The sequence below is a fragment of the Leptosomus discolor genome, chromosome 6 (assembly GCF_034619465.1).
Source record: "Leptosomus discolor isolate bLepDis1 chromosome 6, bLepDis1.hap2, whole genome shotgun sequence".
In the NCBI taxonomy this organism is placed as follows: domain Eukaryota; kingdom Metazoa; phylum Chordata; class Aves; order Leptosomiformes; family Leptosomidae; genus Leptosomus; species Leptosomus discolor.
In genome coordinates, this window is record NC_141396.1 from 20524362 (window position 1) to 20544732 (window position 20371).

Here is a 20371-nt window from a genome sequence, read left to right on the forward strand (position 1 = left end):
ACCTCTGGTCTTCAGGGGGTGGCTCGGCAGCGCCAAGCACCTTCATTGCTCCAGGAGTGAAGGGTACCAGGCATTCCCTCAGGGTTGGGTTTGTGTCTTCTGGACATAAGCTATCAGGGAGGGGCATTGCTGGGTCTGTCCTTGGATTCAAGTACAAAGAAAAGTCTGACAGGGCCTACAATGAAATGGAGTCATTTAGCTTTACTTTTGCCACACTGTGTGTTTCTTTTGGCAATTCTGAACTGTCCTAATTGTGGGGGTGGAGCGGAACATGCAGTAGTCTGTGATCTGCCTTTGTGTTTCAGCTTCAGGAGCGGCTCTGCTGGACTGTGGGTGGAGGTGGCTTCCCTGGCTGCAAATTATGGCTTAGTTTAAACAACAGCAACAACTTTTTTTCTTCCATCAAAATAAAATCGATCGCTGTGTGCTTTCTTGTGGAGAGTGGCTGGAGAAGGGAGAATCACTGTTTTCTTAGTGATCTTCCCAATCACAATTTTTTTGTGCCCCCCCCCCCCCCCCCTCAAAAAAAGAAACGAAAAAAAAAATCCACTCCGAAGAGGCAGGGCTGACTTCATTTCAATGTAATTACCTTGCATTCAGTTGAACTTCAGCCCTTCTGTACACTAACTCTTCAATCTAATTGTTTGATTAAACTCGTATTTCCTCCAGAAAGGTACATAAATAAGTGAATTGTTGAGCAAATTAAGAATACTTAACAGCATTGCATCTGAAAAGTAGTTATGCTGATTAAATTTTCTGTCCTTGAGGATTTTCAGGAAATTACTTTTGATCGTCAATAACACAATTAAGTAAACTACACGCACATTAGCATGAATAATTGATAAGAAATTATGTATTACCACGAAGCACTGATTTAATAATTCATGATGCGACACTCTAGTGACTGTGCAAAACTGGATAACATCGACAAGTCTGCCTGATGTTGCTGGAAATGCTGCAATTACAAACAAGTCCATAGTTTTGTTGTACAATAAAGAAAAGTATCTGATGCATGCTGTAGTTTCTGTTTGTTTAATACTTGAATAAATTTAGAAAGAAGACCCTGAAAAGTTCCTGTACTGTTTTCATTCAGATCAATTTCTCTGTCCAAGCATCTCTTCTCGTATTGATGACTGTCCAGTTCTGCTTAGACCACAAAGATGTTGCAGAGTCAGGGAGGCTCTCAGATTCACAGCTGGAACCTGCTGGGTATCTCACAGCTTGCAAAATTAGGAGGCTCAGAGTTTTGCAGAGTCTCCTGTTAGGAGTAAAGCAGCATTAGTCCCCCTTAAGTCTGAGCCCAAAGTCTTTTAGAGTCTTCACTGTCTGATGTGTCTGTGATTATAATTATTCTGTATGATTTTGTGGGTGGTTGCTCTAAGTCAGCCATAAATGAAGCTTTCATGTTTGTGTGTTTTGAGTCTGCACAACACCACATTTAACTCTAGGCCAATTCACCAGCAATTTTTGTGACTTCCCTAGAGGAAGCAGATACATATTTACACCCTCATTAGCATGTTAGGGAAATCAGGGCATGGTGAGACACATTATCCTTTCAATTTCTGGTCTGACACCTGTCTGCTCAGGGCAGTGCAGCCCAAGGGAACCTGCTCGAGGTCACTGAGCAGTAGCACAAGGGCAAGAGCAAAACTCAAGAGATCTGTGTCTCAGTGCCTGCTTCTAGCCACCAGACCCTGCTCCTTTCCAGATAGACTGCCGACTGCAGATGAGCCACCTACCTTCTTCCTGTGCTATCATATATCAGGGCTATGCCATTTAAACTATTCCTTTAATGGCCATCTCAGTAGGTCTGATTAAATCTGGCATTTAAAAGTTTATAACTCGGCTATAAAAAGTCACTCAGGCTGAACCCCAGTGTGAAAGGCCCAAGCCCAAGAGGATGATTTACATGTGAGCGATTCCAAAATTAGCCTGCGTGATATTCTTTCAGTTCTGTAAAGGGAAAATGGAAGCCCATGGTTTGATGTATGGATGTAAGACAAAGATGTTCTATTTAACAGCTTGCTGTGTTGTCACTAGATCCCATGCAGTGATTCTCTGTGAATTTCCACACTAGCGTGAGCCACAATGGCCTCTGTGCAAATGTCACTTGCACGATTTTGACAAAACATCTCCAATCCTGGGCTCTTTTCTCAAGAAATCACAGACATTCACGATGCCCAGATTCCCCATCCCCACCTTCCCTTTTCAGACCAGCTCCCAACACCCTCACTCACCATGCTGCGGAAAATCTGTGGTCCTGCCTCCAGCTCTGGTGCCAGCTCTCAGCTTATGTTGTCCCCATGCCACAGTCCCTTCTGCTCTGTGCAGAGCCCTACCCCAGCGCCAAGCCCAGCACTGAGGAGGCTATGGCAAGGCCAGCTGGGGAGTCAGTACCCAGGGTTTGTGTGGGGTTATTGAGTTTTGTTAATGGGATTTGATGCAAAGCTCCAGGCCATGGGACCTTCTTTATAGGTTTGCATGCTATTCTCTCAGCTCTCCATGCTTTTTATCTGTTGCACATCTATTTAGGCCTCCTTATACGCACGTTATAGCAGGAAACGTGAAGCTGAGAGTGCACCTTCACTCAGTTACGCCGTAGGCTAGTCCTTCCCACACTGTATGCTGGTTAGTAATGAGATTGTTAGGCTAATTGGCTCTTTATTAAGAGTATTATTTACAATGATGCTGAAGGCCATGTGCATGCAGAAAAAGATCTTGGTTTACCATGAAACTCTTCCGCCTTGCAGTCGGTGCCTTCCCCTCTGTGTTCCCCACAGGTTGCTGCCCTTGGTGAGTTTGGGCTGACTTTCTTTGCACCTCCCAGAGAACAACCCCATGCCGTGTCAGGGCCAGGGAGAAAAGCCTGCTGGTAGTGCTGTGTTTCTGAGAAGTTTGCACTTATGCTGTACACTTAAGCTTTCAGCTTCACTGCAGTAGGAAGAAGCCAGCACAGTGTGGGAGGAAGTAGTTTGCTGCTGGGTGGACCACGAGGGAGCAGGGCATGGAGATGAAGTGCTTGTGGTGTGCTGCTGTGGCACATTCTCCCTCTAAAAGAGCTGTTACTCGATAAAGATCATGTTGTGCCTGGCTGTTTGTGCGGTAGAAGCAGTGTGTGAAGCGGGGGAAGTGAGAAGCCCTCAATTGATACCTGAGCTCTGAGTACATAATTCAGACTTCTCCACTGAAGAGTTTGACACTCCTGCCATAAATAAAAGAGCAGTAGAGTACAATAAACAATGCTTTATCCTTTCCATTTAAAAACTTCCTTTGCACTGTACTGAAATATTGACTTCAGGTGACCATATTACCGCAAAACATGATCTTTTCCTCATACCAACCAAAGAAACCTTTACATAGATCTGGCCCATGAGAATGAGAATTTCATTGACGTATAGCAAACCCAGCCTTATTTGAGAATAAAATGTCAATATTCTTCTTGCCTTCCTAAGCTCTCTGCCACAAGACAAGTAGGTGCTAGTTTGCTGTCTCAGAAATCTGAGCATCATTTTTTGGAGCTGAAAATTCTCCTGTGGTAAACTTGTAATAGTTAAAACTCACCAGGATTTAAAGTATTGGCCTGTATAACTCTTCCAATATTTAACTTTGATGACTACTTTCTGTAGTCAGTACTTTTGCAGTGCTGCTGGAACATCCATAACATGAAACAGAGAAGGAAAAAACCACCACCACTGGTGTCATTCTAGCCAAGAAGAGTTCTCACATGCAAAGCAACAAAAGGCAGCTCTTTTCTGCAGGCTGAATCTCTTCCAGATCTAATGCCCACCCCAACTCTGTTCTGATGGGCCCTCAAGTTTCCTTGCATATCTATTTTCTCATAAAAGGTGACAGCAGCGTTGAAGCTGTTTCTGATCTCGGGCAGCTAACAGTTTAGCTAAATTGCCATTTAGTCTCCAGGAGCACCTTAGACTGCAATAGCTCTGTTTGTACAGAGGAAATATCCACTTCTCTGGGCTGGTCTAATGGCAGGGTGGTTGTTATTGCCCTGCTTTTTATGCCCCAGCACAAGCCAGGGTATTGTGACATTAATGTTATATACAGGTGGACACCTGGAAGTATGTCATTGTTCATGACTGGTCTACCCATCTTCTCTCCCACGGATGGCCTGGACATATATGGCTCATTAGCTGCCAAGGTCTATTCTGGTATGCAGCTTCCTGTATACTCTGAGCAGTGCCCTTCAGCCCAGGTTGTAAGACTCCTGATAGTATGGTCAGAAAATGCACCCTGAGAGCAGCCATCAGATGGCAGCCCAGACACAACCAGTCTGAGACACTGGTCCTTGGGACTGGTCAAGACCAGGAGAAAACTTGATTTATAATTAAATCATATTTGCTTTGTCAGCTGAACTGGGTTACCTTTTGGTTCTTCTGCTTCAGAATTTTTGTTTATTAAACTCCAGCATTCAGTATTGGCCCTAAAGACTAACACTTGCTATAGTGGCAAATTTATTAGGACTCCCCTAGGTATTGAATAGGCTGAGGTTTTTGTTATATGCACACAGTTTCTTTACACCCGCACTGTACATGAGCTGGTGTGTTAAATAAGATCCAAAGCCCATTAAATGAAGAAGCCCATCTCTACAAAGAAGACTCCCCAGGAACCTAAACTCTGCCTGTTATACCACAGCTGGCTCACACTTGCTCTGTTGTGCTGGCTGAAGCCATCAAGTTTTGGCAGACGCTTGAGAACCAAGATGCTGATGTGATCACCAGTCCTTGGCACAGCAAGGGATAGGAGCATCCCTGGGACTTGTTTGTTTTTATTAGAAGTATTTCTGTAGCATTGCACAAGAAATTGGCTGCTAGCAGGGAAGGAAGATGTACAGGAGAAAAGAGCTGATCCTGTTTCTCCTCTGTATCATTACTTGTGTTTAGAGCTAAACCTAACTGGGACTGAGCCAGAGGTCCTCCAGGAAGGATTTCACAATGACCATCCGATAGGGGTCAGAAAGGAAAGTTTCAAAATCCCCCTCAGAAAGCCAAATACATGAATAATTCTCCTATGGGGCTGAACCTGTGAGCAATCCAGATCAATGTTGCAGCTTGTTGTTCAGACGACTAACACAGACAACAAGCAGCCAGGCATTCGTTTGTCGCGTGTGTGTGTGTGTGTGTGCATGCAAACTGCAGCTTCATCTCTTTCTGGTAGGGTTTCCCTTCATAGGGCTCAGGACCTAAAAGGTGAGTCAGCTTCATTCACCCCACAGAACCATTTCTTTGTCAGTGAAGCCCAGGACTCACTGCACAATGTTTTATCCCTACCTTATGGCTGTGGGACAGAGCTCACACCCTGGGTCCAAGCTGGAAGGAAAGGAAGGAGGAGGGTTTCTTACTCAGTGTTTTCTTACTAGTGATCCCTTTGCACTGTGCCCAGACACCCTGAGCCCTACGTAACTGTTTTTTTCAGTGCAGACATACCAAAGGGAGGTATTTTTTGCTAAAGGGTCTGCTTTTTTAGTAACTAATTGAACCAGCCTCCATGGCTTTGGGAGGCTTGCTCGTGAGGGCTCATGAGCCATCTGGGACTCCTCAGTGCTTCTGTGTCACCCTACTGCTCGTTGCCACACTGCCTTGTCTACACGTCACCTGAGATGAGGAGCAGTACAGCTGAAGATGCAAGTGACACTCTTTGCCCCACACATAGGGATCACTAGATCTGGGCTGAAATTTTCTTTTGAGATAGCGTTGGTTGGATTCAATTTGTTTTGTTAAAACGTCATAGGTTTGCTGCTCTGTACAAATGTCAAGTGTCTAGAGAGCTGTGTGGCTGGGAAGCCCCGTGTTTATGGGAAACTCTGGAAGTCTTCCAATTTCTACCCAGTTCATATCAAATCAAACTTTTAAAACAATAATCCAGTGAATAAAGGGTTATGCCTTTGCACCGGCTCAATGAACCAGGTACACATTAAAATTATTTTAGTGTCACTGGTGCTCTTCTGTTCTGCAATACACTGTTTGTCAGAAACTGTGAAAACAGGAAAGGAGTGAATAAATGAGAGTCATTGTTATTACTTACATTTTAGAATTACATTAATGAGCCAGGAAAGGAGGAGCCAAGATACTAAAGACACCTTGTTCCTACTGTGACAACATGGGCAGGTGATTTAGCCTTGATTTCATAGTCTGTGTCTCTGGAAACTACATGTGCCCAACTGAAATAGCTCCTGCATGTCAAGGTATATATATCTGGGCAACAGTTTAGCAAGGCCCATAGGAAAGCAAACCTTAGCACCTGCTACAAAGAGGACTTGACATTGACCAGATGTTACTTTTCTAAATTATGACATCTTTTAAGCACATTGCCTTCCTTTACCCTCTCCCCCTGCCCTCTGCCCTGGGACCCTCACTTTCCTGAGCTCAGCTCCTCACATTTCTGTCAGCAGGTGGGAGCATTTTGGGCTCACTACAGGCAGACCAGGAAGACCTTCTGAAGTACTTCTGCCAGCAGAGACAGCAATAAGCAGTGAGGGACAGAAAAGTCTTCAAACAGCCCAGCATGGTACGGAAGATGATGTCTTCTGTGTGCTGTGTTACTTAATATGTATACACAGCAATGTGAGCATTAGTTTGGGGGAATCAAGAATGAGCGAGGGTTTAGTTTGGATTCAGCCTGGATCTAGGATTAGCTGGAATAAAAATCACACGTTGGGATCTGTGTGGTTTTATCTATGGCCTCTGGGCATCACAGGCTTCCTCCTGCTCAGCCTTATGAGGTGTACGCGACTTTGACAATGCTGTCCCAGCAAAAGCCCATAGTACAGATGCAGTCACACGTATAAAACCTTGGTTTTACCACTTGGGTCAGATTTATTTACAGGGTGGTCTTACTGCCGTGGTACAAAACCCAGTTTTACGGATAAAGCTGTGCCCCCTAAAGGAGTGCTTCAAGCACAGTATGAGTATACTGTTGCTCTTACATTAGTGCCACTCTCACAGCATGAATGTGGCTGGAAGCTTTTCAAGGACCAGGCTGTTGTCTGGGTTTTTCAGATGACAGGCATAAAAATTGATAAGTGTAAACCATGTGGTTAGTGTCATACTGAGCATGATGAGATAATCTTTCTTAGTATACTCTAGGGATGCAGATGTCGCACACCATTAAATATGTCTTGGATGCCCAGAAGGATATAAAACTACAACCAGGTTCCTCTACCAGTTGAAAACACAGTTAATTAGCAGTGAGAACAGTGCCACCCCCCCAGTGTTGATAACACATCTGTCAGCACAGAGCTGGTTGCATGGCAGCTGTATTAAGAGGTACGGACAGTCCAGCACAAGAGGAAGCTTCACAGTGGCTCATTCGTAGCAGCAGCGCTAGGAGCACTTGTTTATGACTGGACCAGAAACTGTTTTCCTCTCATATAGCTATCTTTGTGATGGTGAGATCTCTTCCTCATTCCAAAGTGGACAAAAAAAAAAAAACCAACCCAAAGAACAAACACTGAAAAAAAGAAGTCAAAACAATATTCAGCCCAGCAAACTACAAGGTAATAAACCAACTTGGACTATAGGAAACATTTTGAGATATTTGAAAACTTTAGCTTTAGTTTCTTAATACATGTTTTTTAATGAATGATTTCTTTAAAAAGTTGTTTCAGTCCAAAAGAAAAGGTTTAGGACTGTTTACTTATACCTACATGTAAGCAAGTGAGGGCTTCTTAATAACTTTTCAGCAAATTTCCCAACTCAGAAGACAGCAGTTGAAAAAAACCAACCCAGGTGTGCTTTTTTTCTACCAGTAATTTCACTGTTGTCAAAGCAGAATTTTTTTTCAGTGGAGAAGCTGTATTGTTGGAAAATTCCTGCTAAGGTGCAGTCGTGTAACTTGGCTGTGTCAGTAGGTTTTTGGGCCAGTACTCCAGCTGGTATTTGATCCTGCTTGGTTTATGTTAGGGCTCATCTGGTTGCTAAGGTAAGAAGTTTACTGTTATTAGGATCAGTGCTAGGGTCAGTTATGTTGCTCAGTTGGACTGTTGGGACTGATCCTGTTGCCAGGAGAAATGTTTGTTGTCTCAGGTTGATAATGCAGTGGTTTCATGGAGTATTAAGCAAAAGGGTTTCTCCATCTCCCTTTACAGCCCCATCTGGCCCAGCGTGGGGGACTGCTCAGGACTCACCAACTGCACCACCTTTAGCTAGAGGAGTCTGTGTGAGGGTGACCACTCGCTTCTCCAGCAGGAGAGATGGAGGTATGAGGGCATCCCAGGTACACCCTTTAGTCCTGGCAAGAATATGGAAAGAGGCAAACATTCATCCCCCTGGGGTAGTGGAACATGGGAATCCCGGGGAAAAATGTATCTCCCTTGAGGCAGATCCTGCAAATAACAGGACATGCAGACCGACAGGTGGGAGATGAAAAGGACTGTTCAAGGTCATGGTTTAGATCATGTCCAGACACCTCAAAAGAACATTAATACTATATCTATAGTTATACATAGACATGTAGACGTACATGGATGCATCTTTATATAGGCATACATCCATGTATGGATGTATTAACAAGAACAACACTGTCTTATATTATGATGCATACTGACATTCTCCTTTAATTTCTTTCTGACTTTTTCCTTTGGAAATTTCACAAAGCTACAGCCAGTTTTGGCATGGAATAATTCTGAAATGTTTTCATCCACATTCCTTGGTAAGGGACATAATCTCAGGAGACCTCATCCAGGCAAGCAGCACTTGCCATCAGAAACTGATTCTGCCAACAGACTTTCAGCAATCTCAGTGCAATCAAAGAAAGGGTCTCTCCTGGGCCAGATCCAGTATGCATCCTCTTCAGCTTATAAGTGCTGGGAATAGAAAGAAGGATCGCTGTTTATCTCAGAGTCTATCTGCCATCTGTGGCCTGTCAATGTAATGAAGATCCTGAAGGAAGTCACCTTAGTTTACCTGAAATGCTTCATGTTGTTGGTGACAACACTAGCATTTCTGACACAGCAACAAGCAGGGGGCACATTTTTGTCTGCTCTGAATGCTGCCATTCCCTATGCCAGTTTTAAGCAACTTGAGGGGCAGTTGTGAGACAATGAGGCTCTGACACTGAATACCAGTGGGCAGGAGTGTGAATGCACCGGGGAGCTCCAGGACAAGAGAGTCCCAGCCAGCATAGGGAAGAGTTAGCCTAGCCCTGGCTTTTCAAAGCATACCTCCAGTTTTGAACATTTTTCACTTTTTGCTGGAGTTCAACTTCTTTCCACTGCTAGAGGGATTTCAAAGATTGTCCCTGCTTCTCAGACTCTTTCCCCTTTCCTTTCAAAGTACCTCAGGTCTTGATTTATTCAATATGGACTTTAACATGGGAAAATGCTTATATTTTAGCACTGCAAGCTGCTTCCCCAAAGGCTTGAGTTAAATCTGCTTTAATAAAAACACAGAGCTTTAGGCAATTTGGACATAAATGATTTCTCTTCTGCACTATTGAAATGCTGCTTTCTAAGTATGTTCAATAGCATATTAGAAACAAGTCTCTAATTGGCCATAGAGTACTGAAGACCTGACTATCTAATGTAAAAAATCAGCATCATGAAAACTTTGTGAGTATCAAAAAGCAGCAAGGGAAGACCACAGGCCATTTTCAGCTGTTCCCTACCCATTTAAACCCCATAATTACAATATTATCTTTAATATCGGGGTACAGTGGCGAATGTAAGATCGTAAGACCAGAATAATCATCCTAAAGACAAAATAAATTAATCATTGACCTCTGTTGTTATAATGAGCATTTCACAAAAAACCCACCACATTGAAGTTCAATTTACTCAAGTGTTCCTTGTTCTTTCTATCTATCTCCTATAAGGCTCTGAAACAGAGTTTCGTTAATAAAAATGACTTATGTACACCAGTTGCTCCAAATTACATATTTGTATGTATTCACTAGAGTCCGTGTAATCCATCATGTATAATATCACTAGCTCTGATGCTGCTTTTCAGTAAGAAAGAGAATCAAACGTAGAGTTCTTTATTTACTCAGAAAGGAAAGAGTTTATCCCCCAAATGCAGACATGCAAATCTGTAATGTATTTCTGGTAAAAACATAACTAGCCAACTTTTCTGTTTATGCTCTGTTATACTCAAGCCACAGTAACACTTTCACTGTCAGCAAGGACTGCATGGCTATTCAGGGATCAAAGCAAAGAAGATGTAAATGAAATTGCTAGTCTGGACAAGGAGTGAGCCAAAAGAACTTTTAGAAGAGCCTCCACTGTGTTTCCTAGTGCAATAGACAATAACAGAAACTGAGGCGAAATGTAAAATCATCACTGACAAGACCTTGGAGACTACATACAGTCTGCAGGACTAGTTAGCGATGAAAAAGACAAGTTACACACCTGATTACTTCCTCCAGGTGGGTGGCAGGGGGAATGAAAAAGCCCTGATGTCCTCTGGGTGGTGGCAAGAAGGTGATTCTCTTCCAGTGCTGCTGGACTGGGTGCTGGCACCACATCCCCAGGGTCCTCTGGCCAGACCACTGCCCTCACACAGCAGGAAGGGGTGGAATGATCACAGGAGTCCTGGGCCAAAGGTGTTTCTGCCCAGCTTCCTGCTCTCTCTCTTTAGGAGCTGGAGGAAGGGGGACGAAGCCCTGCATCCACTCATGTCCTAGATCTTTTAATTGTGTACCACATACATGCACACACAAAAACGCACTTCCATATTGTTGACTTATTCTGCTGGCAAACTGCTGGCAATGAGATATAATTATGATGAAAAAGCTGGCTAGAAGTCATTCCAGTATTATAAAACAAGTCCCATTTATTTTGTTTATTAATTAATAAATAACTACTTCTTTGTAAATACAGTTGCATCGATGGAATATGCTGATGACACACATTTTCTTGGACAGATGACTTAGGAAGGCACTGAACACCCTAGGAGGAGTTGATAAAAATCCACGCATGTAGGCTATTTCAATTAAACTGCACTCTCTAGAACAAATCCAGTATTTTGCACAAGGGAATTCGAGCTCTTGGGACTGAGCCATGGCTGCGGGATGCCAATCCAAATCTGCACTGTGACAACTGGAGTGTAAGGCACTGCAGTTGCCCCAGAAGGAGAAGAAGGTTCAAAGGGAGGTGGTTCTTGCCCTAAAGCCAAGGACTAGGTAAGACAGATTTGGCCTCAGCCAAGGAAGAACCACCACTGTAAACAAGCCTCAGGGCACCAAGAAATGCGACATGCAAAAAAGGCAGTGTGCAGAGGAAGGGAGCAGTGCAAGCAATGGCACTCTGTTCCCTTCAGTCTGCTGTGCTTCTGTGCGTGCAGAGCTTTTTGTGTTCTTTAATCTTAACCACCATCTCCTGGCAAGACAGAATTCAGCTTAGTTTGCCTCAAAACCTCTGTAACCTATGATTTAATGCTACTGTTGTTTGCATCACGAAACAGTGCTTTCCTACAACAGCTTGCATGACTATTGCACGTCTCCCATAGCCCCCTCCCTCCCCCAAAGAAAGAATTCAACTCACAGCTCTCATTTTGCCTAATAATGACCTCTCCCACCCTAGTTTCCCACTGCCATAACAGAAAAAAAAAAACAACAAACACAAACAGAAAAGGGTAAGGAAAGAAAAATATTTGTAATTTGAAAAGATGTCATTTGGCTTCCTTTTAGTGCACAAACATTTTGTGTTCACCATCACAGGCGTTAGTGCTGCTTTATATTGATATGCAAATGGCAGTTTTATAGGAATATTTACATATATATATAATATTTATATAGAGTTGCTTATGTGCGTATGTGTGTGTTTGTACACACACATACATTCCCATGGCCTAGCAAGAAGCTGGCCAACAGCATGGTCTAGGCCAGAGGCAGGTTTGCTGATGGGTTTGTACTCAAATGAGTCAATACTGGGCTGCAAACTGGAGCAACACTTTTATAATATCATTCACACCCTGTGGCAAAGTGCTTTAGGGAAAATTCTGTATACATGTTGTGAACTACTTTCACATTTGCTTTCAAAACTCCCCAGTTCTGTTTGTTTCATTTAGCTACAAACTCTCTAGATCAAAATTCCCTCTGGGACATGTGTATGTTTAGAGTCACAGTCCACCGAGAATGCAGTTCCCTTAAGCTAGCAGAAAGGATTGGCCAAAATAAAGAAGTCCTACTTGAAATGTATTTGATATCCAAGTTAGGACTGGCTCCATTTCAGATTCCTGCATTTCAGTTTACCTTCACAGTAGAGTGAAAAATACACTCTGCTTTCCTCCCATACCTAGAAACAGTGTATTGGAGGATCCCATTCTCCACAGTAAGAGTTTAAGGCCCTCAAAAAAAGGGTGCTGAAGGAGAAGTGTGTACATCTACAAAACAAATGACAGTTAACCAAGGAAAAGGGATTTTTTTTTTTTAATGCAGTTGTATATTTTGTTTATCAAATTACTAATTCTTTTATATCTGCACACAGATACTTTGTATCCACAGGCTTTCCTTGGAAAGCAAGCTTTTATCCTGCCCTCTGAGAGCCTGCCTGCTTCTTGACTTGTGGATGTTAAGGGTATTTAAATTCATAATATCAAACCAAAAAATGGCTTGTGCGCTCTGCTAGGCTTTCAGATTAAACGTCTAAATCTACCATGGAAAACTTTAATAGATCTATTTTTCTATTTTAACCTGTAGATGACATTCTGCTCTGTACTGGATAGGTATTATGCTGTATATAGTGACAGCAACAGAGAAGTGCAACATGAATGGCATCATGTCTGTTTAGCAAAAAAAAGGAAAAATATTCATAATAGGAATCATCCCTTAATTTAACAACTTGAAATTTGATCCTTGTTCCTGAAACACTCTTGATTGTCAAATTCTTTTTTGTTTCTTTCAAAATGAGCCCTTTGCCAGGGGAGACTGCATTTTCTGAGTTCCAAGTCAAATTTGGTTTAAAAATTTTGATGTTTGCAGAGTAGGATCATAGGATAATTCAGGGTCCAAGAGATCTCAGGAGGTCTCTAAATGAAACTGCTGCTCAATGAGGGTCATCTCTGAGGCCAGCCAAGGTTGTTCAGGGCTTTACCCAGTCAGGTGTTGAAAACTTTTAAGGGTGGAGACTGAACAATAAATGTTATTCAAATACAGGCATCTGGCTGAACGTGCCTAAAACCCAAACGAAACCAGTACAAGCTTTCCCATTTCCACCCCACACCTCTGCTGCAACTGTGCCTGCCAAATCACAAAATGGCAAATCTGGAACAACTCTGTATAACAGGTGACATGAACCTTAGAAAAATCATTAAAGGCTAAGTCCAAACCCCATCGAAATCAATGAAGAGATGACCTTAGTGTTTCTCCAGCCCTTCTAACGGAAATGTTCTAGCAAATAGCACTGATGAAAGGAAGTCTCTGATGGGATCGGGACAGGTTCTGAACATACGGCTTTTGTCAGGGATGGAGAAAGGCTGGGAGCTGAGTTCAGGTTAGGGAAGGAGTCAAACCACCAAGTCTTGGTCTGTGTCCTGAGAGCAGCCTACGTCCTGGGAAATTAGGAATTTACTGAAGAAACCCCCTATCGTAAATATTAAAGCTGGGGGAGTGGAGCAGTGCCTGTGTCCCATTTCCACACTGTATTTATTAGAAAAAGGTCTGATTCTTCCATTTCTTTTCAGGAAGTCAACAGTTGCTTTACTGAAAACAATCCTGCAAAAATAGCATAAGATGTGAATCAGGCTGAAAGTCACTGGTAAAATCCTTCCTTAGAGCTCCTGCACTTCAGTTTTAATTGGGGAAAACAGTATGAAAATGAGACAGAGAAAAAGTTAAATCAATACTCCAAATATAGATATTTATAAGCAGGCACATTACATCAAATTTTTCCATCTTTTCACCAACATTCCCTCATTGTCTATGATGATAAAAAAAGAGGTCATGCAAGGATGAGTGATATTTTGATATAGATTTTTCAAAGAAAAGTCATAACCCGAAGAAACGCTTTTCTAGAAATTGATACTTTGGATGTTTTGTATTTGTATCTTTTTTTTTTTTTTTTCCAAATCACAGAACTCAGAAGACGAAAATCAGGTATGTCCTTCGTATTTTAAAAGTTAGGGCTGTATTTCAGTGGGAGCTTGAAAACAAAACAAAACAAAAAACATTTCAATTATAACAAGCAAATATCTTCTTATCCTAACAAATTAAATACTGTTATGGGATTTCATTCTTCAAGATAAGTTGAAGTTTTAAGCTGCATTATAAATAACCTCTGATTCTAGGGTACCTATCTGGAGATTATCAAGAAATACAAAGAATCCAGCAGCATGTTAGTGGACACTGCAAAAGTGTATAGGAAGTCTAGAGCAGCTGCAACTGTATTCTGGTTGTTTAAAGGTTTTTTGACATGGCTGTTGTATTGTGCATCCAGTATACAATCTTCTTGTCAATAACATCTGGGCAATCAATGTGTGCAAAAAATTAATCTTGGGTTTATGGCATATTGGTAGCCATATGTTTTCTACCTGTCAATATAGTTCACAGGCAGTGAGTGAGGAAAGTTCAGTAGATGCAGCATCTGTCCTAGGTCTTGTAGGATGGACAGGATGGTCTCATACGTTTTACTTTGTGTCATATATCATGCAACGTATCTGGGCAAAAGGACACTTGCTTTGGCAATCCCAGCCACTGTAATGGCAAAGCAGCAGCAGTAGCAAGAAGTGGCTTCATACCGTTGTATTTATTTGTTTAGCTGGCATTGCCCCCTCCACTCACTGATAATTTGGTGCTTACTCATTTTCACTCTTCTTTAGAGTGATTATCACCTCGCATCTTTAAATGTGGTCAGCTTTCAATTTCCTTCCCACTCAAACCACAGTGAGATTCAGACATAAAGTGTTGTACAAACATCAAATCTGCATGTGCTTTTGTGTGCATGTGTCTGTCCAAACAGTTCTTAAAAACACTAGCTGGCATACTTTGTTACTTCAGTTTTCAAGATACTCCTTCAGCAGCAAAATCATCTAAATCAGTGAGGGACACTATGTCAGTATCTGGGGTTGGGCTCATGTCCTTTTCTAAGCGAACTTGAGTTTCTTCAGTGTCTTGTCTGTAGGAGTAAGAGGCTGGTTCAATATAGGGCTGAGTACCCACAGCTTCAGTGTATCTGTAGTCCTGCTGGCCATCTTCAGGTAGTTCAGCTGGTTCTCCTGGTTCACTTGGCACTAACCAGGTAGTTTCAGAGAGCTGAGAAGGTGACTTCAGCACTGCTACAGATGAAGCTGGTAAAGGCAGCACTCTAGGGTAGGAGGCATAGGGAGAATTAATAATTTCTGAAGAGGGGGACTGGTATAAGTTTCCTTTTGTGGAAGGGACTGAGACTTGAACATATTTGCCAGTTTCCAGGTCATAAAATGTCTTTAAATTAACTTCAGCTGGTAAATCGACTACATAGTATTGACCAGAGTCAGGGTCTTGGAGGAGTTTACGCTGGGTTGAAGAGGGTGAAGGGCTTACTGCTGATGCACCACTGGGTCTTCCTGTGCTGGTTTCTGTGGGAGTAAAAGTTGAGTGAGGAGCAGCATGGAGAGGAGAATATCCCAAGGGTGAAGGAGATGCTAGTGTCTGTCCAGAATGAAAAGGCTTTCTCCCTGCAGCATCTGTATGCTCAGACTGATGGTTTTTTTTCTGCAGTTCTTGCATTTTCTTTCTCCTGCTTGCCAGCTTTTTGGCCCGCCGCAGAGCCTTTTCTGTTTTCGGTGGCACAGCGGGGGGCTTGCCTGCCGCTCTCTCCCCAGGTCCCCTGGGCTCCAGTCTCTCAGCTTCCCTGGCAGAATCAGAAAGCAGATTCCTCCGTTCTGAATCAAGTACCTCTTCTGCAGACATATCAGCTTGGCTTTTTAGTGCCATGTTCAGCAAGGCAGGGTTTATAACATCCTCTGTCTCTCTAAGGCCAGAAATGGTTGGTTTGTCTGATGATGAACTGGCAGCAAGAGAATGCAATGTGCTGCCTGACCTGGGGCTTGTAACAGCAGAGCCTGCAAGACTGTCTAACAAAATGGGTGCACCTTCTGTATGTAGGATGTCCTCTGCAGCTTCATGGGATACAGGAGAATATGTGTGGTCCTCTGATATGAAGCCAGTCACAGGGGAAATTGTCTCCCTAGTGATTATTTTTTTTGCACAAGAGCCACCTCTGCGGTTAGATAAATGATGATTCTTGAAGTAATTTATCTTTCTTTCCGTGGGATAGCTGTGGTTATTTTGTGCTTGGTCATTTTCCAGACCTAAATTTGGCTGTGTTAAGCTGTGTCTTGCCTTTCTAATCTGGGGCTTTTCTTTCCTTCTGCAGACACTTTCCTCATTAATTTTCCCAAATTTACTTAACAAAGCACAAGTCTCTTTGTCTTCTTCCATCAGCTTCCCTAATGACAAGCTCTCTTGCAGAAGACTGGGATCCAGTGTTGCTGAAGTAGATCCAGGTTCACTGCCCTGTTTCCCTCTGTCAGTTGCTCCATCTCTCACGTTCTGCTGCCCTCTGTGCCTCGATGCCAACTGGCCTACCTCCTGTGCATGCAACATGTTTCGATGCTGCTTGTTGTGCTCTGCTGGGGGCATAAATCTACTTTCCATTTCCTTATAACTGCTGCTTACTGTATCATCCAGGGAAAAGGACCTGAACAGGGGCAGCTTGACAGTCCTTATTACCTGAGGTGACCTGAATGTGTTATCTTTAATCAAAAACAGACTGGGTTTTGTTGAGCTTGAAGATGGTGGTGTTTGTGGTTCCTCAGACCTGGGAAAGGTCATGTCCCTTATACTGTCGGCAGCAGAATCCGTGCTGTTGGCCTCTTCCCTTTTCTCTCTGCTTAGTTTCTCTTTCATCAAGTTCCTCTGTTCATTCCCTGTAACCTTCCCCTCCCTCTTCTCTGCTGCACCAGTGCTAGAGCTGATACAAGCATAATATTGCAGTTCATCTTCCCCAACATCTTTCCCTTTCTCCTTGTGGCTTTTCTTACTGTCTGCACCCATTTCACTCTTAGTCCTCTGGCTTTCTTGAAGGCATGCGTTCTGCATCAGGGACACTGGTGGAAATGGCTCCTCCTGAAGTGGCTGCTCTACTGTGGACACAAAAGATTGCTCTGAAGAACTAGTGCTTCTTTTGCCTTGAGCTTCATGGCCAGGTACCACCATATCATTTTGGATGTCACTGTAAGGGACATCCTCTACTGGTAAGAGTTGGCTTGGGAGTGTTTTGAAGGCAAAATTTTCATTCTGAATAGCAGCCTGTCTCTCATTTTCCTCACCCTGGACACTGGGATTTTGCATGGGCTGCCCAGCTGTTGTATCTGCATTGACTTTACTGAATGGTTTCAGTGCTGGATACTGCAGAACTTGTCTTAAATCACGTTCATTTGATTCATGTCTGAACAAGAGTAAGTTTTCATTATCCCTTGTGTTTTTAACCAGATCTTCATGTTTTGAATCATCTAGCTGCAACTTGTCTCCATTTTGGTAAAATGAAACATCCGCTGTTGTCTGGGGTGAACTCAAAGTCAGGTAACTGTCTGTAAAGTGTCCAGTTAAACCAGTTTTATTGTTCTTCTTATGAACACTGCCAGACAATACGGAGGTTAAATCACTCGATTCATCTTTCTCTGCAATATTTTTGTTACTTTTTTCTTGTAAAGTCAAGAGCGAGGCATTTATTTTTGTACTCTCCTGTGTATTTTCCCTAGTTTTATTTTTCTCCTCCAAGGCTCTTAACAGGGGAGAAGGGGTATAAATGCTTTTAACACGTTTACGCACATCTTTCAAGTTGAATAACAGACTTGATGCTTTCGATTTGTAACTATCCCGAGATAGGTAATCACCAAATGTGCTCCCCTCATGGTCTCTCGATGCTGTGCTGTCAGTGGGAGGAGGTGTCAGCGGGAATAGCTCGCTTTCAACAGTGTCCACCTCCTGTTTTGGTGGTATGATGGGTGTTAAGAGATCAGTGATGTTGAAAGAGGGACTGATTGATCCAGTGGAGTTTACCTGTTTAGCGAGAGGAGTCACATCCAGACCAGGTTCAGCACTAGTCAGCTTTTCAGACAATGAGCACTTCTCATCATTGTCTGTGAACTTCTCCTTTGAAGTTTGTCTCCTCTTTGCTGCCTCTTTTGCAGTCCTCTGTCTCCTCCAGGGCGGACAGGTATTGCTCAGTTGGGGATCGAGGGCCTCCTCTTCAGTTAAGGTGGCCAGGGGTCTTGGTGGAGGTGTGCTGGGTGCCTGGGACATGAGTGAGGGTGAAATCATCCTGTAGGACATGGACTGGGGTGAAACGGAGGCCTGGGACAAGGCAGAGGGGGAAAGTTGAGCTGGCATTGGGGGTGGTGGCACAGGAGGGGCTTCAGGGGTAGGGGATGTTGGGGAACGGCCCTGCTGGGTGGGGGGTGGAAGAGGAAGTGCCTGTGGGACAGGGGGTGGCTGAGGAGGACCCTGGTGCGCATGGATCCTAGGGGGGGGTGTGGGAGGAATAGCAGCAGGAAATTCGGTTTCTGAAGGGAGAGGGCCCTGAGGTACACGTACAGCTGGGACAGGGATGCTGAAAGCAGCTTCTGCTGCAGTTGGCTTCATCTGAAAATCTTTCTCCTGCATCTTCGCAACAGTGGTCTTGACAGGTGGCAGTTTATGTTCACGTTTGTGGGACCCTTTTATAAATGGTGCTTCTTCCAGGTATGTAAGACCTTCCTTTTTCATATTTCTGTCAACAAATTCCTCCTTTTCAGTCAGTTTTTTGTGATGAACATTCCATGATTCAAAAGCACTATTCTCACTGTGAAGAAAATTACCTTTTTTTGCTGGCTCATTAACTTTCACACTTCTGTTTTTTAAAGCCTTTTTAGAAGAACGGGAAAAGTTTGACTTGGCTACTTTTGACATCTCAATCAGCACAGGATAATAACCATCAGAGCCACAGTAAGTCAGGTCTATTTTATTAGGTCTTTTCTGTGGCTCGTATTTGCCACTGAGACAGTGGCTACATTGACTAGCCTCAGAAAATTCAGAAAGTTCCTTGTGGATGATTAAATTTTCTGTGTCACCCCAGCAAGCCATATCATTTCCATGATTTAGTTTACATTTTTGAAAGCTATTCTTGATGGGCTGCTTAATGGCTATCAGGGAACTTCCTGACCCTTGGTCTGCAGTCTTATCAAACGTCTTAATCAATGAGGAGACTTTTGAAACATGTTTATTGTTCCTTGGACCAGGGACTGGCAAATTCAGCTTTTTCCTTTCCGTGGCAAAGGTGTTATTTTTAGCAATCATTTTCTCCTCCAGTGCACATTTTGGTAACTGCTGGAATGTGGAAGCCCATATTGTATGTTCATTGTTTCTTGCTGGTAGCTTGTTACAGACATTGCTTTTCTTGATGGCATGGTTTAATGTACCTGGGTGAAATTTAGCAGAGAACTGGAGGGCAAAATCAGGTGAAATGGCAAGATCTGGTTCATTGTAAGAGTCTTCGAGTTCTGCCACACACAAACTTTTGAAAGCTCGGTCTGTGAGGCTGCTCACCTCTCTGTCTGTGTCATCCAGGAGACTCCCAATACTTGAGGAGTCACTATGTCCTTCTGTATGTTTCTTATTTCCCTGCATTGTTCATGGGAGTCAAGAATGAATTAGCAAAAGGATTAATTTCAGGTGTCAAATAGGCAGATTACTGTATGGGCTAATTCCAGCTGTTTGCAATTCACAAGCACAAAGCAATTCCTCCAGACGGTGCTGCTGCACATTGATTCATCTTACAGAATAGCTGAAGGAAACTTTCTTCTCTGCAAAGCCAAAAATTGTGAATTAACATTTTCTCTATTAACATTATCAGACAGAGAGCATTTTCCAGATGTATCAGTCACAGGCTAATTTGCTCCTGCACATATTCTAAACAAGATGCTAGCAACACAATAAACAGCATGAAAAATAATTGTTATTTGGTCAATTCAAGTAGCTCATGATAGATGGTTTAATTTCTGGAAAGTGTCATTAAAAAAAGTAATTTCACCTCTTTACTTAGGCTCTTAAACAAGGATGTAAGAGCCAAATTTCAAGTACTTGCTTTTCTATACCTCCAACCATAAACATTTCCAAGTGCTGTGCATGTATTTAGATAAGAAGGTTAGCCATTTTTTTTGGCCAGGAGGAATTCATATTAAAAAGGAAGAAAACTTACTTTAAAAAAAGAATCTCACATCATTGCACACTGTGTCCAAAATGAAAGAAAGGTTGATAAAACTTACTTAGCAAGATATCGTACTTACAATTTAAAATATTTTGTAAAAAATAAAGTTATTATAGAAGATTCTATTCTCATTCATTTGTTAGCTCATAACTGTAGGAAATGAAGTCTATGGAGATGAACCTTCCTATATCAGGC

At 42.8% G+C, this 20371-nt stretch overlaps 1 protein-coding gene across 1 annotated transcript; it reads right to left on the minus strand.

Annotated features, from left to right (window-relative positions):
- Positions 1–14946: 14946 nt before the first annotated feature.
- Positions 14947–19596, minus strand: C6H10orf71 (chromosome 6 C10orf71 homolog). Its single transcript, XM_009959019.2, has one exon. It carries the CDS (start codon positions 19594–19596, stop codon positions 14947–14949), a length of 4650 nt encoding a protein of 1549 aa, XP_009957321.1.
- Positions 19597–20371: the final 775 nt, after the last annotated feature.